At 41.0% G+C, this 27,164-nt stretch overlaps 1 gene segment (V, D, J or C); it reads left to right on the top strand.

Annotated features, from left to right (window-relative positions):
• LOC140480937 (Ig kappa chain V region 3374-like) overlaps nt 1–15,975 on the top strand; it is a 29,042-nt gene extending 13,067 nt beyond the window's left edge. The window contains 1 exon segment of the V gene segment in view: nt 13,499–15,975. Coding sequence covers nt 13,499–13,502 — 4 coding nt within the window.
• The last annotated feature ends 11,189 nt before the right edge of the window (nt 15,976–27,164 follow it).

Raw genomic sequence — 27,164 nt, 5'->3', positions numbered from 1 at the left:
TTTCTACACACAATAAACACTATAAAACCTGAGATCAATAGGCCAACATATCAAGAGCTTTATTCATAATTTTTCTGGGATTAATGAGAGTTGCTTACAATTTGTTTTTTAATCATTATGAAAGAAGATACAGGTTAACTGTTGTTCTGTCTAAGGGTAAAAAGAATACCAGCATGACAAGTATAATTAAAGTATTTTAATTATGTGTTTTATATTTGTTTAATTGTAACTTATTCAAAATGTAGTTCTGAAATCACACATAGATCTATTACTGAAGTGGTAATCTCAAACTACCAAAGGAAACACAGAACAACAATTTTGTTTTAACTTAAAGCTCTACTTTAACACGTTTTTGTTCTTATTTGCCCTTTTTAATTCCATTCTGTTTTCCTCCGTTCTCTTTTCTACCATTTTGCTTTGATTCTTACATTACAAAAAACTGACAGTTAAAACAGTTGCTCTCTGAATGGTTGCATTTTATTTCCATTAACTGATTCCGTTGTGAAGGAGACAGTTATAAAATACCAGCTTTAAAAAAAAATCATAATTCCGTGACAGAAAGCAGAATTGAACTTAACTCTCAATGCTTAGTTTATGTCTAAGTAATATATTCAGTACTGTACTGTCACATTGCAGTCACTACAAAATTATAGTTAATTGTATGGATCACCTTGAGATGTTCTGGTGTGATAATGTGCTGTATGCAAGTTATTATATGTAGTTTCCATCGTTGTGGTTGCAGGCACTTTGAAAAGATTGGCTTTGCTTTGTTAACATCTGTCTTTGAAAAATCGATTCTTGTGCATTGCAAAGACGATTATTTCATTGTCATGCTACGATAAACTTTGACACAATTTTCCACAATTAGGCACATAAGTGATCTCATTTGACTGATTAAATCAGCCATGGGGTTTATGTCATGTACAGAAGAACTCATGTATCTCATAAAGTACAGGTTCAATTAAAACAGACTGCTGCCAGTGACTAAAAATTGCACATAGGTTGAAACAATAATAGCAATCATTATATATGAATCTCTAATATGTTTACATAAATTAGCATTATGTAATGTTTCACAAGGCTTGAAACACCTACATGGTGAGTTTCAGTTGACCAATATACACATGTTAATATCATGAATCTGTCAAACATTGTTTTTTTTTCATGACATTCCTTAATTCTGTAAAATAGCTAGTAATGAATTTAACACTGAAATACTGATTGCATTCTATTTAAATGATAGCAATATTTTAAATTAATAATTGATAATTTCTTAAGGTAAAAGTGGATTTATTACCTGCCTGTGTTCAAAATACACTCCTAGTCCATTTTAAATAATATATATAATGAATTTTTAAAATGCCAGTGCATCAGCTATCTTCTGAAAATTATAATATTTTTGATCATGAAACAAGATTACAGTTGAATGAAACCAGTTATAATCAGTCCCACTTTCTCGAAATGACTTGTAACCTCAATGTGAAATTGAGAACAGAAATCTAAAAGGTGTTACGAAGTTTCCATTTTTTTTACAATAACTTAATTGCTCTTTTTAATGATTGAGACAGTAAATGTGCTAAATCCCACAGAAAGACACTATGTTAACTGAGAAACCTGTTAAATGGCTCAGGAGTTTTACGGGATCAAAATATAGTTAAATGTTTTACCACTCTGCTTGTCTCTTAAACTAGAATACATTCCACTACAGAGCATTGAAAGTATTTGTTAGGTTTGTAACCTGAAAATACATTTCTTCATTATATATCAAATTCATGTGAAGTATTTTTGCCAATTAACCTATTAATTCCACTATCTTATGTATGAACATTTCAAACAAAACAAATCTAGAAACAAAATGTTTTGACTAATACAATGATCTGGAAAATATTATTTTTGAGAATGTCTATGTTAATAAAAAATGCTTTAAGGAAATAATTACTGAAACTGAAACCATATATTACACACTATATTTCTATTCATTGAATTCTGTTTTTAAATTCTCTGTATTTGGATATTGGAAATTATATTTTTCTCATAACAGCAAATAACATTACCAAGAATACATTTGCGCTTTGTTAAAACAGGTAAATAATGCAGTAAAGGAAATAATTGCCATTTATATCATGATTAAATGTATTCTGAGGTCATTTAAAGTCTTCTTACAAGTTACTTAAATGGTTTGAGGATCATAAGGAGTAGGGTATTCAGTCTGAGCATTCAGTCCATTTACTCTGTAATGTCATTCAATGAGATCATGGCTGGTCTGATAATCCTCAACTCCATTTTTCTGTCTTTTATCTATAACCCTTGTCTCCTTCTGAGTTATCCATCTCAGCCTTGGATACTGGTAATATAGAGCCTCAGCAGCTCATGGTGGTAAAGAATTTCACAGATATTCACTACTCTGTAAGAGAAAGAATTCCTCCTCAGAACAGTACTATTTAGAGCAACTAAGAGAAAGTGTGGATTGCAGCTGCTGGAGATTTTGACTGTCTAGATCAATACAAACACTATTGATAAAGCATCAAGCTTTCTGTTTTTCATTAATGTGATGGGAAAATCACTGGATAGACTCACACCAATTGCCCTTGAGAAGGTGGCAGTGAGTCACTTCTTGAGTCACTGCAGTCCTCGGGATAGGTCAACCAACGGTGATGTTTGAGAATTCCGGGGATTTGATCTAGTGATAGTGCAAGAATGGCAATATGGTTCTATGTCAGGATTACAAGAGATGGAATAAAACTAAAAGTAAAGGCTTACAAAATTGTGAAGAACAGCACAGATCTTGCCAAATGGGAAAGAGCCACAAAGCAACTTATAAGAACTACTAAAGGGACAATGTACTGATTTTTATGTCTGCAGGAAATGTCTTTGATTGAGAATCCTATCAGATCGCATGGATTAGTTGGAGCCGCAGTTAGTGGCAACAATGAAACTACAAGGGCAAGGGGATGTGATATTTATAGGAAGAGAGAAAAGCTGCAGATACAGTAAGGTTAACTCCAGGAGAGGGGAGCAGGAGGCAGGTTGGGATGTGGCTATCCCCATTTCAAACAAGTATGCTGTTTTCGAAAATGTAGAGTTGATGGATTCTTAGGGGAATGTAGCATGAACAGCCAAGTTTCTGGTACCAGGAATGACTCTAATATAGTGAGGAGTATGTCAGGTTCCAAGCAATCAATTGTGATAGGGGACTACCTATAGTCAGAGGCACAAGCAGATGCTTCTGCAGCTGGCAGCAAACAATCAGAATGGTGTGCTGCTTCCCTGGGGCCAGGATCAAGGATATGTCAGAGAGGGTGCAGGGTGTTCTCAAAGAGGAGAGGGACCAGCAGGAAGTCATTGTGCACATTGGAACTAATGACATAGGAAGGGAAAAAGATGAGATGTCTTAAAACATAAAGCATAAAAGTGGATAAATCCCTAGGATCTGATCAAGTGTACCCTAGAACTCTGTGGGAAGCTAGGGAAGTGATTGCTGGGCCCCTTGCTGAGATATTTATACCATCAATAGTCACAGGTGAGGTACTGGAAGATTAGAGGTCAGCTAACGTGGTGCCACTGTTTAAGAAGGGCAGTAAGGACAAGCTCACTATAGACCAGTGAGTCTGACATCAGTGGTGATCAAGTTGTTGGAGAGAATCCTGTGAGACAGGATTTACATGTATTTGGAAAGGCAAGGGCTGATTGGGGGTAGACAACATGGCTTTGTGCGTAGGAAGTCATGTCTCACAAACTAGACTGAGTTTTTTTGAAGAAATAACAAAGAGGATTGATGAGGCAGAGCAGTGGATGTGATTCTATGGACTTCAATAAAATGTTTTACTAGGTTCCTCACAGTAGACTGGTTAGCAAGGTTCTATCTCTTGGAGTACAGGCGGAAATAGCCATTTGGATATAGAACTGGCTTGAAGGTAGAAGACAGAGAGTGATGAAAAAGGGTTGCCTTTCAGACTGGAGGCCTGTGACCAATAGTGTACCACATGAACGGTGCTGGGTCCAATGCTTTTTGTCACTTGTATAAATGATTCGGATGTGAGCATAGCAGGTGTAGTTAGTAAGTTTGCAGATGATGCCAAACTTGGAGGTATAGTGGACAGTGAAGAAGGTTACCTCTGAGTCCTATAGGATCTTGATCAAATGGGCCAATGGGCTGAGGAGTGGCAGATGGAGTTTAATTTAGATAAATGTGAAGTGCTATATTTTGAAAAGGCAAATCAGCAGGACTTGTACACTTAAAGGTAAGGTCCGGGGAGTGTTGCTGAACAAAGAGACCTTGAGTGCTGGTTCATAGTCCTTTGAAAGTGGCATCGCAGGTAGACAGGATAGTGACGAAGGTGTTTGGTATGCTTTCCTTTATTGGTCAGAGCATTGTGTATATAAGTTGAGAGGTCATGTTGCAGCTGTATAGGACATTGGTTACGCCACTTTTGGAATATTGCATGCAATTCTGGTCTCCCTCGTCTCAAAGATCTTGTGAAACTTGAAAGGGTTCAGAAAGAATTTACAAGGATGTTGCCAGGGTTGGAGGATTTGAGCTACAGGGAGAGGCTGTATAAGATGGGGCTGTTTTCCCTGGAGCATTGGAGGCTGAGGGGTAATCTATTAGAGATTCATAAAATCTTGAGGGGAATGGATAGGGTAAATAAACAATGTCTTTTCCCTGGAGTGGGGGAGTCCAAAACTAGAGAGTTTAGAGTAAGACATAAAAGGGACCTATGGGCAATTTTTTTCACGCAGAGGGTGGTGTGTGTATAGCACGAGTTGCCAGAGGAAGTGGTGGATTACGACATTTAAAATGCATCTGAATGGGTACATGAATAGGAAGGGTTTAGAGCGATTTGGGCCAAATGGTGACAAATGGGACTAGATTAGTTTAGGATATCTGGTCAGCATGGACAAGTTGGACTGAAGAGTCTGTTTCCGTGCTGTACGTCTCTATGACTCTATGACTCCATGAAAGGAAACTTGCAAGAAACATCAAAATCCAAAGGAAGATATTTTATAGTTATATGAAATGGAAAGCAGGTAGTCAGAAGCAATGTTGGGCATGAAAAACTGGAAACTGGGTGTTTTCAATGGCTATTGGGAAATGGCAAACATGTTGAGAAATTACTTTGCCTCAGTATTTACAGTAGAGAAACTGTAAATTAACAACGGATTGGGGACAGAGACTTAATAAAATTTACATGTATGAACATTGATAATGCAAACATTAAAATAAATAAAAAGTGATCTAAGGGCCCAGGACTTAAAGATTTCCATCTAATGGTGTTAAAGAGGTAGGGGAGCATGTTGTAGTTGTCCTAACTATCATCGTTCAGAGTTCCTTAGGCTTTGTCCCTCTGGTATGGAAAATTGCACATGTCACTGTACTTCTTAAGAAGAATGTAAGCGGATAACCGTGGAATTACAGGCCAGTTAGCCTAACACCCGGTGGTTAAATTGTTGGAGTCAGAATCAGGGAAGAGGTAACTGAACACATCTCAAGTTTTCAGTTAATCAGGAAGAACTCTGATAGATTCATGACAGGTAGGTCTTGCCTGTGTAATCTCATTGACTTTTTTTTGGAGAGGTGAATAAAGTAGTGGACTGGAGAATTCTGTGAATGTTATTTATTTGGACTTCTGGAAGGCATTTGATAACGTCCCATTTAAGACGTGGTTCACTAGAAGTCTGAAGAATTGAGGGCAAATTGCTGCTAATGCTGACTGAGTGGCAGGCAACATATTGGTAGGTAACCAAATTGGCAGGATGTGATTTGCAGTGTTCCACAAGGATCTGCACTAGGGCCTCAATTATTCACATTATTTATTAATAACCTGGATAATGGCTTAGAAGTCCTATATCCATTTACTAATAGTACAAAGTTAGGTGACATAATAGGCATAAAGTTACAAAGGGATGTTGATTGACTAGGTGAATAAGCAAAACTGGCGGACCGAGTTCAAAGTAGGCATGTGTGATGTTATCCATTTTAGACTGAGTTCAGATGAATTAGGCATTTATTAATGGGCATTGTTATCTGGGCGAGGAGATCTGGGCACCATACGTTAAAAAAGATATATTGACCTTGGAGGGAGTACTGCTAGATACCTGGATTGCAAGGGCTAATTGATGAGGAGAGATTAATTTGTTAAACACAGTGGGTGTCTAAAGAAATTTGGCTGTTCAGGTACATAGATCTTTAAACTGTCATAGACAAATGGGGCAGCACAATGGCTCAGTGGTTAGCACTGCTGCCTCACAGCACCAGGGTTCCAGGTTCAATTCCAGCCCTCAGGTGACTGTCTGTGTGGAGTTTGCACATTCTCCCCATGTCTGCATGTTTCCTCCAGGTGCTCTGGTTTCCTCCCACAGGTCAGGTGAACTGGCCACGCTAAATTGCCCATAGTGTTAGGTACATTAATTGGTCTGGGTGGGTTGCTCTTTGAAGGGTAGGTGTGGACTTGTTGGGCCAAAGGGCCTGTTTCCACACTGTATGGAATCTAATCACATGCAGAAAACAATCAAGAAAGATAATGGAATGCTAATCTTTCTATCTTGAGGACTGGATTATAAGGATACGTAATTTATGCTGCATCTATACAAAACCCTTGATATACCCCATTTAGAGAACTGTGAGGAGATCTGAGCACCATACATTAGAAAGAATATATTGACCTTGGAGGGAGTACTGTTGGATACCTGGATTTTGCAAAGCTAATTTATGAGGAGGCATTACTTACATTATCCCTGCTTTCTCTAGAATTTAGAAGGTGTAGGAGTAATCTGATTAAAGTCTTTAAGATATTAATAGGAAAAGATAGGGTGAATGAAGATAAATTATTTCCACTGGCTGGGGATTCCAGAACTAAATGGGCACAGTCAGAGAGCTAGGCTGACACCATTCAGGAGAGATGTTGGGATGCACTTCTATACTCAAAGGCTAGTGGATGTTTGGAACTCTCTTCCACACATAACAACGGATGCTGGATCAGTTGATCATTTAAAATCAGATATTGATAAATTTTTGTTTAGCGACGATGTTAAGGGATATGGCCAAAGGCAGCGAAATTGTGTTAGGCCACATTAAAACATAGCTTGTGCAGAGTACAACTCCTACCTTTTGCCCTTTCTGCAGTAACTCTCACAAAACCTTTTTTGTTGATATCACCAAATCTTTCCCGATAAATATTTAACGGGCTTGGATGATTTAAACTCACCTTATTAAAGCTAAAAGTTGACACGTTCTTGCACTCTGACTCAGTGAAATAGAAAATAGATAAACAGGAGTTTGTGGCATTTTTCTTGTGTCTCTAAAACACTAACATGTTACCTTTATCAATCAGAGCATGGTTTTATGATGGGAAAATCATGTTGGACTAATTTAGAACATAAGAACGTAAGCACCAGGAGCAGGAATAGGCCATCTGGTCCTTCGAGTCTGCTCTGCCATTCAATAAGATCATGGCTGATCTTTCCCGTGGCCTCAGCTCCACTTACCCGCCCTCTCACCATAACTCTTAATTCTTTCACTGTTCAAAACATTATCTACCTTAGCTTTTAAAACATTTAATGAGGAAGCCTCAACTACTTCACTGAGCAAGGAATTCCATAGACTCACAACCTTCTGGGTGAAGAAGTTCCTTCTCAATTCAGTCCTAAATCTGCTCTCCCTAATTTTGAGGCTATGCCCTCTTGTCCTAGCTTCACCTGCCCATGGAAACATCCTCTCTACTTCTATCTTATCTATTCCCTTCGTAATTTGATATGTTTCTATAAGATTCCCCCCTCATTCTTCTGAATTCCAATGAATATAATCCCAGTCTACTCCATGTCTCCTCATAAGCCAATCCCCTCAACTCTCGAATCAACCTGGTGAACCTCCTCTGCACCCCCTCCAGTGCCAGTACATCCTTTCTCAAGTAAGGAGACCAAAACTGTGCACAGTACTCCAGGCATGGCCTCACCAGCACTCTATACAGCTGCAACATAACCTCCCTGCTTTTCAACTCAATCCCTTTTGCAATGAAGGACAAAATTCTATTTGCCTTCTTAATTACCTGTTGCACCTGCAGACCAACCTTCTGTGATTCATGCACAAGGACACCCAGGTCCCTCCGCATAACAGCGTGCTGCAGTTTTTTTACCATTCAAATAATAGCTCTTTGAAGATGTAACAAGCAGAGTTGATAGTGGGGATCCTGTAAATGTAATATATCTGTACTTCCAGAAGGCATTTGGTAAGGTGCCACACAAAAAAGTTAATTCACAAGGTTGGATCATGTGGACTTAGTGGTAATTTATTAACTTGGTTGATGGACAGAAGACAGGGAGTCAGGATAAATGTGTTTGTTCTGGATGGCAAGATGTCACGAGGTGGGGATCACAGGGTTTGACCCTCTGACTCCAGCTGTTTACAATGTACATTAACAACTTGGATACAGGCCTCGAAGGCTCAATAGCCACATTTGACAACTCAAAAATAGGTGGGACAGTGAATTGCAGTGCAGAATGGGCCAAAATTTGGCGGATGGAGTTTAACATGGATAAGTGTGAGGTCATGCATTTTGGTCTAAAAAATGGTAAGACAACCAATTATCTAAATGGGAAGAGACTCCGGGGTGCTCCGGTGCAGAGAGATCTAGATGTCCTCATTCATGAGTCACTGAAAACTAGCATGCAGGTACAGCAGATAATGAAGAAAGCAAATGGAGCGTGGGCCTTTTATAGCTAAAGGAATAGAAGTAAGGAAGTACTGATGCAAATGAACAAGGCATTGGTGAAACTGTACCTGGAGTATTGTGCACAGTTTTGGTCCCCTTATTTGAGGAAAGATGTAGTGCCAGTGGAGGTAGTTCAGAGGAGGTTCACTAGACTGATCCCAGATATGAGAGATTTCTCTTATGAAAAGAGATTGAACATTTAGGGTGTAGGTTTGCTCGCTGAGCTGTAGGTTTGATTCACAAACCTTGCAAGAGATTGAACAATTTAGGCTTACACTCTCTGGAATTTATAAGGATGAGTGGATATTAAATTGAGGTATTCAAGATGATAAAAGGTATGGATAAAGTTGTGGATGCTTCCTCTTGTGGAGCATTCCAAGACAAGAGGTCTTAAGATAAGATAAGAGATACCAAAATTTAAAACAGAGCTGAGCAGAATTCCCTTCTCCCAAATGGTTGTGAATCTTGGAATTCACTACTCCAAAGTGCTGTGGATGCTGGGACAGTGAGTACATTTATGGAGGAGTTAGACAGATTTTTAATTGGTAAAGGATTGAAGGGTTATGGAGAGAAGTTAGGAAAATGAGAATGAAGAGTGTATCAGCCATGATTGAATGACGGAGTAAACTCGATAGGCTGAATGGCCTAATTCTGCTCCTATATCTTGTGAACTTTATTCTGTTTTCAATCCTGGGTGTTTTTCCTTGTCAATTGAAGCTAATGAGAGTCCCATAATATAATTAAAATCTATCTTACAGTTAAAGTGGAATAATATAACATTAAATTAATCTATAAATATACTGTGTGATCATAACTAAACTAAAAGGTAAAAGGAAAGTCACCAGAGCCCTACTGCACCAGAGGGTTTCTGTGTCATTGGAGTGAGACAAATGATGATGGTTTAACCTGAGGGTCGCCACACACCCTCAGGCTAGGATGAGGTTCATAGGAGTATTCCCTGATTACCTCAGCTGGTGTGGGAATTGAACGAAATTAAGTGAAAGATTGTTTAAATAGAAATAAAGTGCAAGGTTTATAAACAAAGCCATAGTGTATAAAGGCAAATCATTGGTCAGACTACATTGGGATTCTGGAGTAGTGGTGCTGGAAGAGCACAGCAGTTCAGGCAGTATCATTGGGAGTATTGCGTTCAGTTCTGGGCACCTTATATCAGGAAGGACATTGAAGCCCTGGAGAGAGTGCAAAGGAAATTTACTAGAATAATACTAGAATGAGGGATTTTAGGTACAACGAAAGCTTAGAAAAGTTGGACTTATTTTCCTGTGATCAGAGAAGATTAAAAGGTAGCTGGGTAGCTCTTTTGGGAGCTAGTACAGACACAATGGGCCAAATGGCCTCATTCTGCACTGTAAAGTTTTTTTAATCAGATGACGAGAGGAGACTGGCATGAAGTAAAAATGTTCAGAAAGCTGATGCAGGCATAATGGCTGATTGCCTGTTACAATTCGTACACCATTACAATTTTTAAAAAAATCATTCACAAGATGTGGGTATCATTGGCCAGCAGTTGTTGCCCATCCCGAATTGGGCAGTTAAGGGTTAACCACATTGCCATGCAGGCCAACCAAGTAAGGATGGTCCCTAAAGAGCTTCAGTGAATCAGATGTTTTTTAAACATATGACAATGGTTACATTGTCTTCATTACACCAACACTGTTACCTCCCTGGTGGGATTCGACCCCAAGTCTTCAGACCATTGGTCATGGTTTACTGATTTGCTACTCCAGGGATATCACCACCTCACCATATGAATGCTGTGATTCTATCTTTTTAGATTAGTTACAGTGTGGAAACAGGCCCTTCGGCCCAACAAGTCCACACCGACGCGTAACCCACCCAGATCCATTCTCCTACATTTACCCCTTCACTTAACACTAGGGGGGCAATTTAGCATGGCCAATTCACCTGGCCTGCACATTTTTGGACTGTGGGAGGAAACCGGAGCCCCCGGAGGAAACCTACACAGAAACGGGGAGAATGTGCAAACTCCACACAGTCAGTCGCCTGAGGTGGGAATTGAACCCGGGTCTGGCGTTGTGAGGCAGCACTGTGCCACTGTGCCACCGTGCCGCCTGCTATCTTGAAACATGTTCTGGCATTGCTTCTGTTAAAACTTAACAGAGAAGGTAATATAGTTCTGAAATTACAGCTGCTTGAATTTAAATTCAGTTAATTAATTAATTTGATGAATTATTCTGGAATATGGTCTCAGTAATGATGAGCACGACACCTTTATATGAAAAAGTCTGTTCCACTACCACTCTTTATGTAAGGAAATCTGTCGTTCTTACCTGTACCAACAGACCCCTAGATGTGTTAACCAGTTGTAAACTCCTAACTGCCCTCTTCAATGTCCTAGCAAACTTCTCAGTTCAAGGACAGTTATGATAACAAATACCCACATTTCATTAGAGAGTAAAACTAATTTACACTGCCTAAAATTAAGTTGTCGATCTTCTTTAATCAAATTGCAGAGGCAGGTTGTTCAGAAGTCACATTGAAGTTTCCTCATCGTTTAATTATCTTACTTGGCTTGTCTCTTCTTTCAAAGATATGCACTGTTCCTCTGATAGACTATTTGCACACTTATATCATCATTTTACTCAACCCCCACCACACTTCATTTGCTCCACAGCCTCCAAGATATCTGTACTGCTCTTAATTCCAGCCTCTTGTGCAGCCCAATTTTAAATTCTGCAGCATTGATAGCCAGGCCTTCAATATGAACATATGAACAACAGAGAAGAGGTCACTCAACCTTCTAGGCTACTCTACCACTCAATAATTTAATGGTTGATCTGATTTTAACCTCAACTCTCCATTCTTGCATATCTCCGATAATCTTTCATTCCCTTGGTAACCAAGAATCTGCCTTAAAAATATTTAAAGTTCTGAAACACTGCCTTTTGAGGAACAGGATTCCAAAGACTCATTCTGAGGAAGCTCAATTCTGAGGAAGGATCGCTGGACCTGAAATGTTAACTCTGATTTCTCTCCACAGATACCAGACCTGCTGAGCTTTTCCAGCAATTTCTGTTTTCATTCTGATTTACAGCATCCAAAGTTTTTTCAGTTTTTATTTTTCCCAAGACTCAATTTTCTGACAGAGAGAGAGAAGTCATCACCTCTGTTTTAAATGGGAAATTCCTTATATACCTGGAATCCTGATGTGCTTATGTCCAAAACCGTGACTCTCTTGCTTCTCAGATGCTGCCTGACTGGCTGTGCCTTTTCCAACATCGCACTTTGTCGACTCGACTCTCCACCCTCTGCAGTCCTCATTATCTCCTAAATTCCTCGTTTTCCTAGTTTGACCCCCATTTCTGGATTCTCCCATAAGATGAACATCCTTTCAATATCCAGCCAGTTAAATCACCTCTGATTCTTCTAAACTGTAGAGAATAAAGGTCCACCATGTCTAACCTTTCTGCATAAGGCAACCCATTCATTCCTGATACTCGATCTAATAAACTTTCTCTGAACTGCTTCCAATGCTTTAACACCCTTCCACAAGTATGCTGACTAGTACTGTACACAGTACTCCATAGGTGGTCTCACAAATGCCCTGTATAACTGAAGCATATCAAAGAAAGAACAAAGGACAAAGAAAATTTACAGCCCAGGAACAGGCCCTTCGGCCCTCCAAGCCTGAGCCGATCCAAATCTACTGTCTAAACCTGTCGCCCAATTCCTAAGCATCTGTACCCCTCTGCTCCCCACCTACTCATGTATCTGTCCAGACGCATCTTAAATGAATCTACCGTTCCTGCCTCTACTACCTCTCCTGCCAACACATTCCAAACGCCCACCACCTGCTGTGTAAAGTACTTGCCACATTTCACCTCTCACCTTGAAGCCATGACATCTCGTTATTGAACAGCTTATCTCTGTCTACCCTGTCTATACCCTTTATGATTTTGTAGACTTCAATCAAGTCCCCCCTCAATCTCCTTTTTTCTAATGAAAACAAACTTAACCTACTCAACCTCTGTTCATAGCTAGCACCTTCCACACCAGGCAACATCCTCATAAACCTTCTCTGCACCCTCTCCAAAGCGTTCACTTCCTTTTGGTAATGTGGCGACCAGGACTGTACACAGTATTCTAAATGCGGCTGAACCAATGTCATGTACAATTTTAACATGACCTGCCAACTCTTATGCTCAATACCCTGTCTAATGAAGGCAAGCATACCGTAGTCTTTTTGACCACTCTATCCACCCTGTGCAGCAACCTTCAGGGTACAATGGACTTGAACTCCCGGATCTCTCTGCTCATCAACCTTTTCCAAGGCTCTTCCATTTATTGTATCCTCCCTACTTTTTCAATCGCACTCACAATAAAACATAGCATTCTATCAACTTTCACAACTGCTTGCTGTAGCTGCATCATTACCTTCTGTAATTCATAAACCAGGACACCCAGTTCTCTCTGCATCTCGGAGCTCTACAACCTCTCATTATTTAGATAATTTACTTTTTTTATTCACAATTGACAATTTCACTCTTTCTCACATTGGACTCTATTTCAATTGTCAAGGTCCCAAACGCTCTCCTTGCCTTCCTCCTACCTATCAACACACTTCTTTGCCCAAGGTTTAGGCGATCTGATCTAACTTTGTGTAGTACTTTATTTTATAATGCTTCAAGAAACATGTTAGGAAATGTTAGTATATTAAAGGTGCTACTTAATTTACCTGTTTGTTAGCATTGAAATATGGTTTGCTATATTACCATGTTTTACATATTTTGTGTTCACATTTATTCTAGGTAATTAACACATCAACTCAAGACCAATAACTGGAGGAAAGATTGGAATGTTATTTCAACCAATTTTGAACTTGTGAAAGTCGTAGTCAGAACTTTATGTTGTTAAACGCAGTCTCGTCTACATTTCACCCCGCTTTATCATTGCTGTTAAATTTCTTTTGGTTATGAAAACTGGGATGAAACTTGCACTCAGTGTACGCATGCATGAGCCATTGCCTCCTCAGAGATTACATGACCATGGAAGTGAGGGGTAAGTTGGGGGTAGAATACAAAGAAGTTTTGAGCTAGCCATGATATTTTGGCGACTGTGGTGTGTGGGCCAGCTGTGATTTTCCTGCCTGTGACATTGTCAAAATTCTCTTCAGATTAATGTTACTATGATGGATGAAAAGTATTGTCTCCCTGCAATGTTCTCCTTGTGTTTACTGTTCAATAATGTTCACTTTGCTTATTCCATTTGCTGCTTGTATCATACAGAAAGTGTAAAATGTTTACTTTGCAGCTGCAATAAACAGTAATTATGTGTTCTAAAATTCCAACAATTTAAAGAGTTGGGGGACTTGGCAAGATGGCGGCAATTTATTAGAACTGCCGTGCATGGCTCTGCCTTACAGCCAAGGTTCATTGGTGTTTTTTGCCATCCCTGGCTAACTTCTATGAAAGGATTGTTAATTTAAGACTTTGAGAACACATGCTTGTTCACATTTTGGAGAAGGAAAGATGCCAAAGGGAAAGGGGGTGAGCAAACAGCAGCAGGGAGGACACTCCCCACAGCACTGGGCACGCTAGAGACCACAGCAGCGGCCTCTCCCAAACCCCTGAGGGACTTTACAGATCCGCAGGAATTGGCGGCGGCGATGGCGAGATTTACTGCAGAGGTTGAGTCTGCGTTCGAGGAGATTTGAACCCAGATCCAACCCATCGTGTCTCTGCTGCAAAAGCATGAATGGGAGCTCCGGGATATTAGGGAGTGGATGGAAAATATGGAGGGTCGAACCACGGCCTCAGAGTGGCAATCGAGTCCTCGTTTGGACGGATCCAGACACTGGAGCAGCAAGTGCGGGCCTTGTGAGATCAGGTCGACCTCGAAAATTGAGTTCAGAGGTCGAATCTAGGGATTGTCAGGCTCCCGGAGCGTGAAGAAGGTGGGCAGTCAGTCAGCTTCTTTGAACACTGACTGTCACAGTTCCTGGGCCTTCAAATCGAGGTCTGGCCATCTGCAGATTGAATGGGCCTACCTGATGGCAGTGTGCAGGTCTGGGCCAGTACAGCACCCCCACCCGGTCCTAGTGCACTTCCACTCGTACAAGGGCAAGCAAAGAGCAATAGCCTCCAGATCACTGGGAAAGACTCTCAGAAACTACTGCACAAGGGGTCAAAAGTTATGTTCTTCCAAGATTTCTCAGCAGTTGTAATCCAAAAGAGGAAGAATCCTTTGATGAAGTTAAGGAGAGGCTGAGGAACCTGGGCATCCAGTACTCCATGAGGTACCTGGTGGTGCTCCATTTCAGCCACGAGGATTCGATTTATACATTTGACTCGGCAGATAAAGCCAAGAACTTTGTGGACACTTTAAAATAGACCGACTGATCTGAAGAGTATGGTTAATGTTTGTCCTCTTTTCCTTCTTTCCCTGTTTTTTACCCCTTTTCCCTTTTTTCCTCTCTCCCTAATCATTTTTTTAAGGAAAAGAATCTTGGAATATATTGTTCCTATTTATAACTGGATTTTATCACAGGAAGGTTTATGGGTGTCTTTTGTTGTTTTCCCCTTTTTTTATTCTTTTTCCCTTTTAGTCATAATTGGGGTTGATGTGGAGCCAGGGATGGGTGGCGTGCTTATCCTGACTTTGTTGTCTTTTGTTGATTTAAGGATCATCTTGTTTACTTATTAAATTTTGCCTAAGGCTGGGGCACAGTATAGGATTAAAGGAGTTGTGAGGGAGCGGGCTGGGTAAGGTGAGTGCTCCCTATTGGCAGGGGGGAAGAGTCACCTGTTCAAGGCTTTCCAGTTAGTTTTCTTTGTAGTTTTTTGGCAGCAATAGTTGTTTGTAGTTATGTTAGAGAAGTTTTTGTATACACAATTTTATGACTCTGAGTCTTCATTTACTTGTACTCGGTGCATTGCAAGCAGGGTTCTCCATCCTTGGGTTCAAGGGTCTCTGAAAGGGGATATGGCTAAGAGTCTTGTTAAATGGTGCACCTGAACATCAAGGGAAGTCATTCGCCTGTTAAAAGTAAAAAGGGCGTTCTAGCCTTAAGAGGGAAAGGGTTGATTTTGCCCTGTTGCAGGAAATCCATCTTGACCATGGGGAACACCTGAAGTTACAACAGGGGGGTTATTACAAGATATTCTTTTCATCCTTTACAACCAAAAGTAGGGGAGTGGCTATACTTATCCAGAAAAATCTACTGTTCACATTATTAGAACAGGTGAAAGATGAGAAAGGGCAGTTTATAATACTTAAGGCCCTGATACATGGGGAGGAATATGGCATTTTAAATGTCTACTCAAATTTTTGATTAATGCCTTCTCTAAGCTGAGTGCCTTTGGAATGTGGCACATTATTATAGAGGGAGATTTCAATTGCCTTATGGATCTGATAGTGGACAGGATGCCCGGTGGGCTCCCAACTATTTCTTTGCAGGCCAAGCAGGTGAGGAGTTGGGGCTGGTAGACATTCGGAGATGTCTTCACCCTACCAGCAGAGACTTCACTTTTTTTTCAAATCTGCATGAATGTCACACGAGGATTGATCTTTCTCTGGCACCCTTGAACCTTCTGGATTCAATTATGGGTTGTAAAATTGGGAATATAGCTATCTCTGATCACACGGTAGTGTATTTGGAGGTTAAAGCCAAGAGTGAGGGGCTAGGTTCACGGCACTGCCATCTGGATCCTTTTCTCCTCAGAATTCCAACTTTGTGAATACTTTTTGAGGGAGTTTCAGGGGTTTTTGACTATCAATCCGATCACGGCTAGTATCCCATCTATGCTATGGGAGACCGCTAAGGCCTTTGCTAGTGGATTAGCTATTTCCTTTTTGGCTAGCCAGAAATGACAGAAGGGGGAACACAAGCGTCTACTTGAGACATGGCTGAAAGCTGCTGAGGTGGCACATTTTGCGAGGCCTTCAGTGACTAAGCTACAGTGGATCACGGCCCTCCGGGCTGCCCTGAATTCAGTACTTACACAAACCGCAAAGAAAGAACTTGTTTTTGCGAGACAAAGACTGTTTGAGTATGGGTATAGGCCAGGGAAGTATTTAGCGTACCTGACTCCAAAAAAGCGTGCTCCCCAATCCATTACTGCAATCCGAGTCCTTACGTACAATGTCAAAAGGATTAATGAGGCTTTTCACAGTTTTTACTCTGAATTGTATTGGTCTGAAGGTTGCGAGGACAGGTGGGTCAAAATGGAAACCTTTTTTTTAAGAGCCTGGACCTCCCAAGGGTAACCTTGGAACAGGCCTCTCTCCTTAATGCCCCCGTGACAGTTCAGGAAATACAGGAGGCAGCTGAGCAACTTCAACATGGGAAAGCACCTGGCCCTGATGGTCTCCCGGGTGAGTTTTATTAGGAGTTCATAGGGATTCTGTCAGGCCCGATGCTGGAAATGTACAATCACTCCTATATGCATGAATGCCTGCCACCATATTTGAGCGAAGCTAATATTTCTCTCATTCTTAAGAAGGGGAAGATTCCTGAGGATTGTGCTTCATACAGGCCCATCTCTCTATTAAATTCAGATTTCAAGATTCTAAGATTTTGGCGCTGAGATTGGAGAAGATGTTGCCCTATATTGTCAAAGAGGACCAAACAAGTTTTAAAAGGGGTCGTAAGTCCTATAATAATATGAGAAGGTTGCTGAATATGGTCCAAGCATGTCATCAACAATCGATCCAAGGGTTGGAGAGTTCCTTAGATGCAGAGAAAGCATTTGGTTGAGTGGAATGGCTGTATCTCTTTTATGCCTTAGAGCGGTTTGGATTGGATGGGATCTTTGTTAGGTGGGTGGAGGTTTTATATCACCACCTTCTGACCGCGGTCATGACCAATGGGGTGAAGTGTGGGAACTTTAGGATTGGTAGTCATCAAGACTGCCCTCCCTCTCACCATTGTTGTTTACGTTGGTGATAGAGCCGCTGACAGAGGCCATTCGTCAGAACGTCCACATAACCGCTCCAGAAGTGGGATCGAGGGCACACAAGATTACACTGTATGCAGATGATGTCCTTCTGTTTTTATTGGACCTGATGACCTCTGTACCCCATGTGATGTAATGTATTAATTCATTTGGGGCTTTTTCAGGATATAAGATCAACTTTGCAAAGTTGGAGACCAACTTTGGCCCTTGGGGACCATAAGGAAGTGCCAGAGGTTGAATTTGACCTTAGGTTCCCTTTTAAGTGGTCACGGGTAGGTTTCCGATAAGTAGGCATTTTTATTACCCCCATGTTTGATCAGTTATTTCGGACTAACTTTGTTCACCTGCTAGACAATTTTAGGTGGGATCTCCAGAGATGGGAGGCTCTTCCAATTCCGTGGTTGGGCCAAATAGCCTTTATTAAGATGAATCTACTTCCTCATTTGCTTTATCCCATGCATATGCTCCCTACAATGTTCCTCAGGTCAACGTTGCAGAGACTTATGGGTTGGTTTAGTTCTTTTGTTTGGTGTTGTGGGCGACCCCTCATCAAACCTAATAAATTGCAGTTGTCTCAAGAATGGGGAGGAGTTGAATTCCCAGACATCAGGACATATTGACTGAGTCCCCTGTTATCCTTTGTGTGCAACTGGGCAGGTAACAATCCGGGTTCAATATAGCCTCTCAGGCAAAGTGTCCTCTTATTAACCTGTTGTTCATGGATAAAATGAGGACAGTTAGGGACCACTGCTGGAACCCCATTGTTATTCGTCCTGTCAAGGCATGGAGGGCAATGCGTCAGAGTGAGGGTTGCTCATCCAAGACTTTGCAACTCACCCCTGACCAGGGATGATGGACTCCGGGTTCAAACAATGGGTGGTGAGAGGAGTTTCTAATTTAGGAGACTTGTTTAAGGGGGCGGTTATGATGTCCTTTGAGCAACTGAGCCGCAAATACGGGCTGCCCAGCAAGATCTTTTCCGTTTTTTTTTCAGTTTAGGGTTTTCGTCCAGAAGAAGACTACGCTTCTCACTAAGCCCGAGAAGCCCGATATAGAGAGGTTGTCGCTACATGCCACAAGCACCCTTTCGGTTAGTGCCCTCTATCGCCTGCTGGGTGGCAGGGTCTGGAAGGATATTACCTGGCTATGTGAGGTTTGGGAGCAAGAGCTAGGAGTGGAGATCTCTTCTGAAACGTGGAAGCACACATGGGAGAACATGCAAAAGATCTCAATCTGTAATAGGACATGCGCTGTGCAGTTAAAAGTTCTGCACAAGGTTCATTTGGCACTGGACCATCTGGTGAAGTTTAAAAAAGGGGCATTTCCAACGTGCCCCAAATGTAGGTACTCGTACCCATTGCTCCTGGACATGCCATAGGCTCCGTGATATTGGAGCACTGTGGCAGCAGAGGTAGGGAGGATACTGAGAACTGAAGTTAAAGTGGCCCTGATATCTCTCTTAGGTCTATCAAATTTATCATCATTAGACTGGTATGGGAAGAAACTATTTATTATTCTTACTTATTGTACACAGAAGAATATTCTCATGAATTAAGTGTCTGAGAACCCGCCAGGTTTGCTGGGATGGTGAAAATTAATTATGGAGCACATTCCCTTGGATTTTCTCACAAATATGGAGCTCTGTACAACAGACTTTTTTTTATCAGACATGGCAGCCCTTTCTGAATTATTTGGATACAGATTTATCTGCTATCTTAACTAGGGCGTTCGTTTAACCAGGCTGGTTAGGTTTGATGAGCCCTGGGCCCTGGAAGGGGGGCTCCTGAGTGAATACTGGTATATATACAACATAGAACATAGAACAGTACAGCACAGAACAGGCCCTTCAGCCCACGATGTTGTGCTGACCACTGATCCTCATGTATGCACCCTCAAATTTCTGTGTTCATATGTATGTCCAGGAGTCTCTTAAATGTCCCCAATGACCCTGCCTCCACAACTGCTGCTGGCAACGCATTCCATGCTCTCACAACTCTCTGTGTAAAGAACCCGCCTCTGACATCCCCTCTATACTTTACTCCAACCAGCTTAAAACTATGACCCCTCGTGTTAGTCATTTCTGCCCTGGGAAATAGTCTCTGGCTATTGACTCTATCTATGCCTCTCATTATCTTGTAAACCTCAATTAGGTCCCCTCTCCTCCTCCTTTTCTCCAATGAAAAAAGTCCGAGCTTAGTCAACCCCTCCTCATAAGAAAAGCCCTCCAGTCCAGGCAGCATCCTGGTAAACCTCTGAATGCACCCATTTGTTTATTTGTTTGGGAGCTTTGCACTGAGCATTGTTATTCTGTGTCCTTTTGTTTTCTTTCCACACTTATTTATTGTTGTTGTTTTGCACAGTATTTGACTTGGTTTTGTTTTATAGGGTAGGTTAGTCGTTAGCTGCATTGTAATTTGAGCTTTTATTTGTTACATTTTTAAAAACTTCATATTTTTGTAAAGTCAAAAAAAGTTTTTTTTTGCTCATAAATATATTTACAAAAAAGAGAGAAGGGGAGTCCGAACTAGAGGACACAGGTTTAAGGTAAAAGGGGAAAGATTTAAAAGGAATCTGAGGGGAAACTTTTTCACACACAGGGTGGTACGTATGTGTGATGAACTGCCAAAGGAAGTAATACAGGCAGGTACAATTTCAGCATTTAAAAGACATTTGGAGGGATACATGGATAGGAAATGTGTACAGAGATATGGGTCATTTGCAGGCAAATGGGATAGTTCAGTTTAGGAAATCTGGTCAGCAAGGACAAGTTGGACTCATAGGACTGTTCCTGTGCCATATGACTCTATCTCCTGTATCTTATTAAAAATTACTTCATTTCCTATCGATTATTGGGTTTTAAAAATGATTTATTGGGATTACTGTGTAAAATATTGACCTTGTCGTTATTGCTGGCAGGTGGGACTAGATTGGGTTGGGATATCTGGTCAGCATGGATGGGTTGGACCGAAGGGTCTGTTTCCATGCTGTACATCTCTATGACTCTATATGGAGTTATATTGTGTAATCTAACTTTACAACATTGAAATTGTCACAGAATACGCAGTCCACCAAACAATTGCTTAATCACATGAGCACAATGATGTCTCTCAAATTGCTTCCTGTGGTGAATTAAAATGAAGTTGTTGTTAATCAGCTTCTTCCCCAGTGGAGGGGGACTAAATCGGTGTTGGTTTAGCCATTTAAAGGCAGCCTGCATCTCTCAAAACAATAGTACATTTTAGCTCCAGGAAACTATCCTTAATGATCGCAGACAATGACAGACACTATAGAAACTGCAAGGTCCACCTCCTCCAACTTGTGAGATGTTAAACAGAATAACATAGAACATATAACACAAAAACAGGCTGCACGGACCAACTAGTCCATCATGGGGTTTAAGTTTCACTTAAGCCTCCTCCTATCTAAGTTTACCAACGTAAGTATCAAATACATCTCACTCAAATATTTGACATTTCCGTCTTCAATGTATCCTTGCTATTTGCTTTAACCACTGTCTCTGTGGCAGCAACTACCACATTCATAATCTGAATTCCCTGTGGAATCTCCTGGTGACTATCTTATACAGATGACTTCCAGTTATGCTCTTCTCCATTAAAGGAAACAGTCTCTCTGAATCCACTCTGTTAAACCTTTCACAGTTTTAAAGGCATCTATTTAGTAGGACCCCTCAACCTTCATGCTTCTAGTGAAAAAAGGCACAGCCTTTCAATTGTATCCTGACATATAAACCCATACATTCTGATATCATCCTTGTGAATCTGCTCTCTACTGCCCCTTTCTTTGAGATGGTTATCAGAACTACACACTGTATTCTAAAATGTGGTTTAAACAAGCTTCAATACATGTCTAGGTGCAATGTTCATGCTTTACAATTCTGTCTCCCTGGAAATAATGAGCTTAGTTTGTTTTTTTTTAAATGACCTTGCTAACCAATAGTGCCAACTTTAGTTTGGTATATATGTACTCTGAGATCTTTTATTCCTCGACTCCACCTCAAACAGCACCTTCTGAGTATGAAGTGACTTCCCTGTTGTTCTTACCAAAGTGTACCACCAGCTCACATTTATCTGTGTTGAAATTGATGGAGAAAACAGAGGAAAACCACCCATACAACGTATTCAAGAAGAACGGATACTCAAAAAATACAGTCCGCAGATTCCTCAAGAACAAACCACGACAAGCAGACCAAACACAGCCAGAAACCCTAACCACCTTACCATACATCAAAGAAGTTTCAGAAATGACAGCCAGACTACTGAGACCCCTCGGAATCCTAGTAGCACACAAACCCACCAACACTCTCAAACAAAAACTAACAAACTTAAAAGACCCAGTACAACCCATGGACAAAACCAACGTCATCTACAAAATTCCATGCAAGGACTGCCACAAACACTATGTAGGACAAATAGGAAGAAAGTTAGTCACCAGGATACATGAACACCAGCTAGCCACAAAAAGACAAGACCCTCTCTCTCTCATAGCCCTACACACGGATGAAAAAAAACACCATTTCGACTGGGACAACACATCTATCCTGGGACAGGCTAAGCAAAGACATGCCAGAGAATTCCTAAAGGCCTGGCACTCCAACCACAACGCCATAAACAAACACATAGACCTAGATACCATCTTTCAACCCCTCAGAAAACGAACAGGAAATGACATCACCATGAACTCCAGGAACCCCATCCAGGACAAACGTATAAATAGAAAGCAGGAGACAACAGCTTCGCTTCACTTGGAGGTCGCCACTGACGATGTTACCTAGCCAGGTAATGAAACGTCTGGATATCAAACCTACAGCTCAACGAGCAAACCTACACCCTATTGATTGAGAAGGTCAGTAAGAGGAGATACAAGTATCCACCAGGTGGCAGGAGAAGGTTTCCAAGCAGCTGGCATGAGTGGTCAAAGGTGGCAAAGCTAGTCCCTGTCAGAAGCTTCCCTGTCATAACCATCCAGGATATGACAGTAAGTCAGGGAAATGTTTAATAACCAAGATAACCCAGGTAAACTTTCCACCTTGTAACTCTTATTGCTCTACTTAACAACCTATTGCTTCAGTATCCAGCACACTTCTCTCTCTCAATTTTCAATCATTCCAACAAACTTCACTGGATCACTTTCATCTCCTAATAGCCTCTCCAATCCAGAAATCCAAAGTCCAGAAACACCAGTTGTCTGGAAATGTATTGAGCAAATCCAAGCAACTCAACTCGTTTCAGTATATTATTTTGAGAAATAAAAAAAGGAGCATACAGTATTTGGATGATGTTGCAATCAGAGAAGACAATAGGTGAAGGAGTTGCCTCTTTTCCCTTCCTTGTTTGACTTTCACAATTTAAAAAAAATTTTGCATAAGGATATCTTTACCAATTTAATATTTAATTAACTGTTTACATACTGTAATCGTAAAACAAATCAATCAGACACTTTTTTTGGTATAACCATAATTCAGATTAGGTTATGTATTCTTAAACTGATCTAAGCAAAATATTCTCCCAACTTCCATATGTACACACACATATTTGAAGCCCACAAGTACAATTTTGTTTATTCACTCACAGGTTGTGGGCATCGCTGACTAGGCCAGCATTTATTGCAAATCCCTATTTGTCCAGAGAGCATTTAAGAGTCAACCACATTGCTGTGGGTCTGGAGTCACATATCAGCCAGACCAGCTAAGGGTGACAAATTTCCTTCCATAACGGACATTAGTGAACCAATTACAGAGAAGCGGATTAGTCCATCAAAGTGCATCATAAAAGGTAAAACAGTGGTTTGAATCATTCTCTGAAGGAATGTGTTTAAATCACACAACAAACTTTTTTTCTGTCATGTTCTCTCTCTCTCTCTCTCTCCAACTTCCAGTAATTCAAACATGACTGTCACTTCCAATTGGAGCTTGATTCGCACATGCAGAGAGTGAAGTTCTTGTTTAAGCAAGTACCTCTGAATAGTTTGCTATCAGTTGTTGGATACTGTGATGGCTCCCGCAGAGATCTTGTTGATACAGTGGGAAAAAATGTCTCACAGAGAGAAGGAGAGTTCCATTCCATTGGATACTTGCACAGATGCACAATTTCTTCTCTATATGCCTGGACAATGGAATGTATTTAATAAAGCAAATTAATGTCAGCGAACTTGATGAAGACTGCATCACTTTATTCACTTTCGCTTGTAGACATTTACAGCACAGGGAAGCCATTTGGCCCATTGTGTCCATGCTGGCCAATAATGATCTGACCACACAAATCTTCTTTTCCAGCTTTTGGTCCATAGCCTTGGAGTCAACAGAAATGTAAGTGAATATGTAAGTAGCATTTAAATCTTATGAGTGTTTCTGACACAGCCAGACTCCAGACTTGGATGAAAAAATTCTCCTCAACTCTCCTTTAGCCTTCTACCTCTTACCTTAAATCTATGCTCCTGATTATTGACACTGTACTATTGAAAAAGTACATTCCTATCCAATCTTTCAATGTATATCATAATTTTATGCACTTCCATCAGGTGCCTTCTCAAAGTTCGCTGCTCGATGGAGAACAATCCCAGCCTTTCTAATTTCTCCTCATAACTCACACCCTTCAGTCCAGGCAGGATCCTGATAATTCTCCTTTCTACCCTGTCTACTACAGTCACATCCTTCCTATAATGTGGTGACCAGGACTGCAAACAGTTACCATTTGTGGCCTAACCAGCATTTTAGGCAGTTCCAACATAACCTCCTTTCCACAATATTCTATGCCTCAGGCAATAAAGATAAAATTAATAATTAAAAAGGTACATGTCCCATATGCCTTCTTAACACATTATCTACCTTCCTTGCTACCTTCAGGGATCCATGGATGTACACATCAAGGTCTCCCTGATTGTCAGTACTTTCCAGGGTTCATCATTCTTTGCATGATCTCTTGCCTTGTTAACCTATCGCAAGTGCATCATCCCACACTTTTCCAGGTTGAATTCCATTTGCTACTTCTGTGCCCACCTGACAACACTGTTGATCTCCTCCTTCAGTTCATAGCTATCCATATCATTATTTACTACCCGACTAATTCTTGTGTCAGCCACAAACGTCCTGATCATACACCCCGACCTTTCTGTCCAAATCATGGATGAACACCACAAACAGCAACAACTCCAGCACCAAGCCTTAAGGAACCCCAATAGGGATCACAGAAACATCCCTCAACAATTGCCCTCTGCTTCCTGCCTCCCAGTCAATTTGCCTTGGATCCATTACTTCCTTGTCCAGTCTGCCAGGAAGGACTTTATCAAAACTTTGAGTTATTTGGACCCCATCAAATGCATTGACTTCCTGCTTACCTCATCAAAAAATTCAATCATGATCTTCCCTGACTATCCCAGGCTAATCGGTGTTTCTCTATGTATAGATACATTCTGTCCTTCGGAATTCTTTCTAATATCTTTAACACCATCAAGGTCAGACTGACTGGCCTTTGATTTCCTGGTCTATCTCTTTCTCCTTTTGTCCTTCAGTCCTCTCACACCTCACCTCTGGCCAGAGACGATTTGAAATTACTGCCAGGGCGCCCAATATCTTCTCCCTTGTCTCCATCAAAAGAGATATATCTCATCCAAACCTGCAAATTAATGCACTTTTAAGACTGCTAAACCTGTTAGTACCTCCTCTCTCTCCCTCCATTCATTTATTTTAATATTTAATTGGCATTCATCCCTGACACCTGCATCATCCTTTTTCCATTTTGAAGAATGACACAAAGTATTCATTGAGGTCTATGTTGGTGTCTTCTAGGTCCACAAACAATCACATCTATGGTCTCTCATGCACCCTAATCTTTCCCTGCTGTGGGAAAAGATCTGCCACCCTGCCTACCCATAATACCTCCACACCGAACATAGGAAAGCAAACTTGGTCAAACTATATCAGAAAAACCTAGAATGCCTCAGCAGTGACCTAACAGACTGACAAGTGAAACCAGACAGCACTCACAGACAAGGGAATACACTTCCCAAAACACACTAACAATGCCAGGTCAACACAGCTGTCCCAAAGCCCCGGGGCAGTCTCATAATACAGCAATACCACAGCCACACAAAGGGCAGATCAGACAGAGAGGCACCACCAAGGACCTCGCTCCTAGGACAGGAACAATGGAAGCACCTTGCTGTTTCAAAAGAGACATTCTCACCTACCTGTAAAGAGAACTGGAATCTCCTGATACCATTGATACTGTCAGGATGCTGCGTTGTATCGACAATCAGGACAATCTTCCAATAACTGTTTTTCAATTATCACCATTGTAACTGGATTACTCAATTTCCAAATACATTGTCTCTTTCCACATTTTAATTAACCTCATTGTACAAGATTCCTATAAAACCCGGCTTCATCCTCAACTTGAGGAAGAGAGTTCTCAGCTACCTCGACAGACTGTCTGAGCTGTTTCTTAGTCAATTTCTCTTGTAATAAACAGCTTGTCATTTTCACCGAATCTGGTTTGTGTGGTCTCTGCTTTATTGGACTAACTTCTCCAACACTTATCTATTTTCTTGCTCATTATAATTGAAAAAAAGAACCTTTTGGTTCTCCTTTACTTTATGTTCTGCACACAAAAAGCAGGATAAATCCAACAAGCCAATAACCACCCCATCAGTCTGCTCTCAGTCATCAATAAAGTGATGGATGCTGTCACCAACAGTGCTACCAAGCAGCTCAGCAATAACCTATTCAGTGACACCCAGGTTGGGTTCCGTGAGGGCCACTCAGTTCCTGACTTCATTACAGCCCTTGGTTCAAACATGTACAAGAGAGCCGAATTCCAGAGGTGAGACTGACATCTCTTGGCATCAAGCTTTCATTCAATTGAGTGTGGCATCAAGCAGCCCTGGCATAACTGGAATCAGAGGGCAATCTCTCCTCTGGTTGTCATGATTTGGAGATGCTGGTGTTGGACTGGGATGTACAAAGTTAAAAATCACACAACATCAGGTTATAGTCCAACAGGTTTAATTGGAAGGACTAGTTTTCAGAGCGCTGCTTCTTCATTAGGTGGTTGCTCTCCTCTGGTTGGAGTCATACCAGACACATAGGAGGATGGTTGTGGTTGTTGGAGGTCAGTCATCTCAGCTCTCAGACATCACTGCAGGAGTTCCTCAGAGTAGTGCCCTAGGCACAACCATCTTCAACTGCTTCATCAATGACCTTCCTGTCATCGTAATGTCAGAAGTGGGGATGTTTGCCAATGATTGCATAATATTCAGCACCATTCATGACTTCTCAGAAGCAGTCTATGATCAAATTCAATAAGATTTGGACAATATCTAGGCTTGGACTGACAAGTGACAAGTAACATTTGCGTAACAAATACCAGACAATGACCAGCTCCAATAAGAGACAATCTAACCACTACCTCTTTACACTTAATGTGTTTCATAGAACACAGAACATATTACAGTACAGCATAGTACAGGCCCGTCGGCCCTCGATGTTGTGCTGACCTTTTATCCT

This window comes from Chiloscyllium punctatum, chromosome 1 (genome assembly GCF_047496795.1).
Source record: "Chiloscyllium punctatum isolate Juve2018m chromosome 1, sChiPun1.3, whole genome shotgun sequence".
Taxonomy (NCBI): Eukaryota; Metazoa; Chordata; class Chondrichthyes; order Orectolobiformes; family Hemiscylliidae; genus Chiloscyllium; species Chiloscyllium punctatum.
This window is presented reverse-complemented; position numbering and strand designations above follow the sequence as displayed.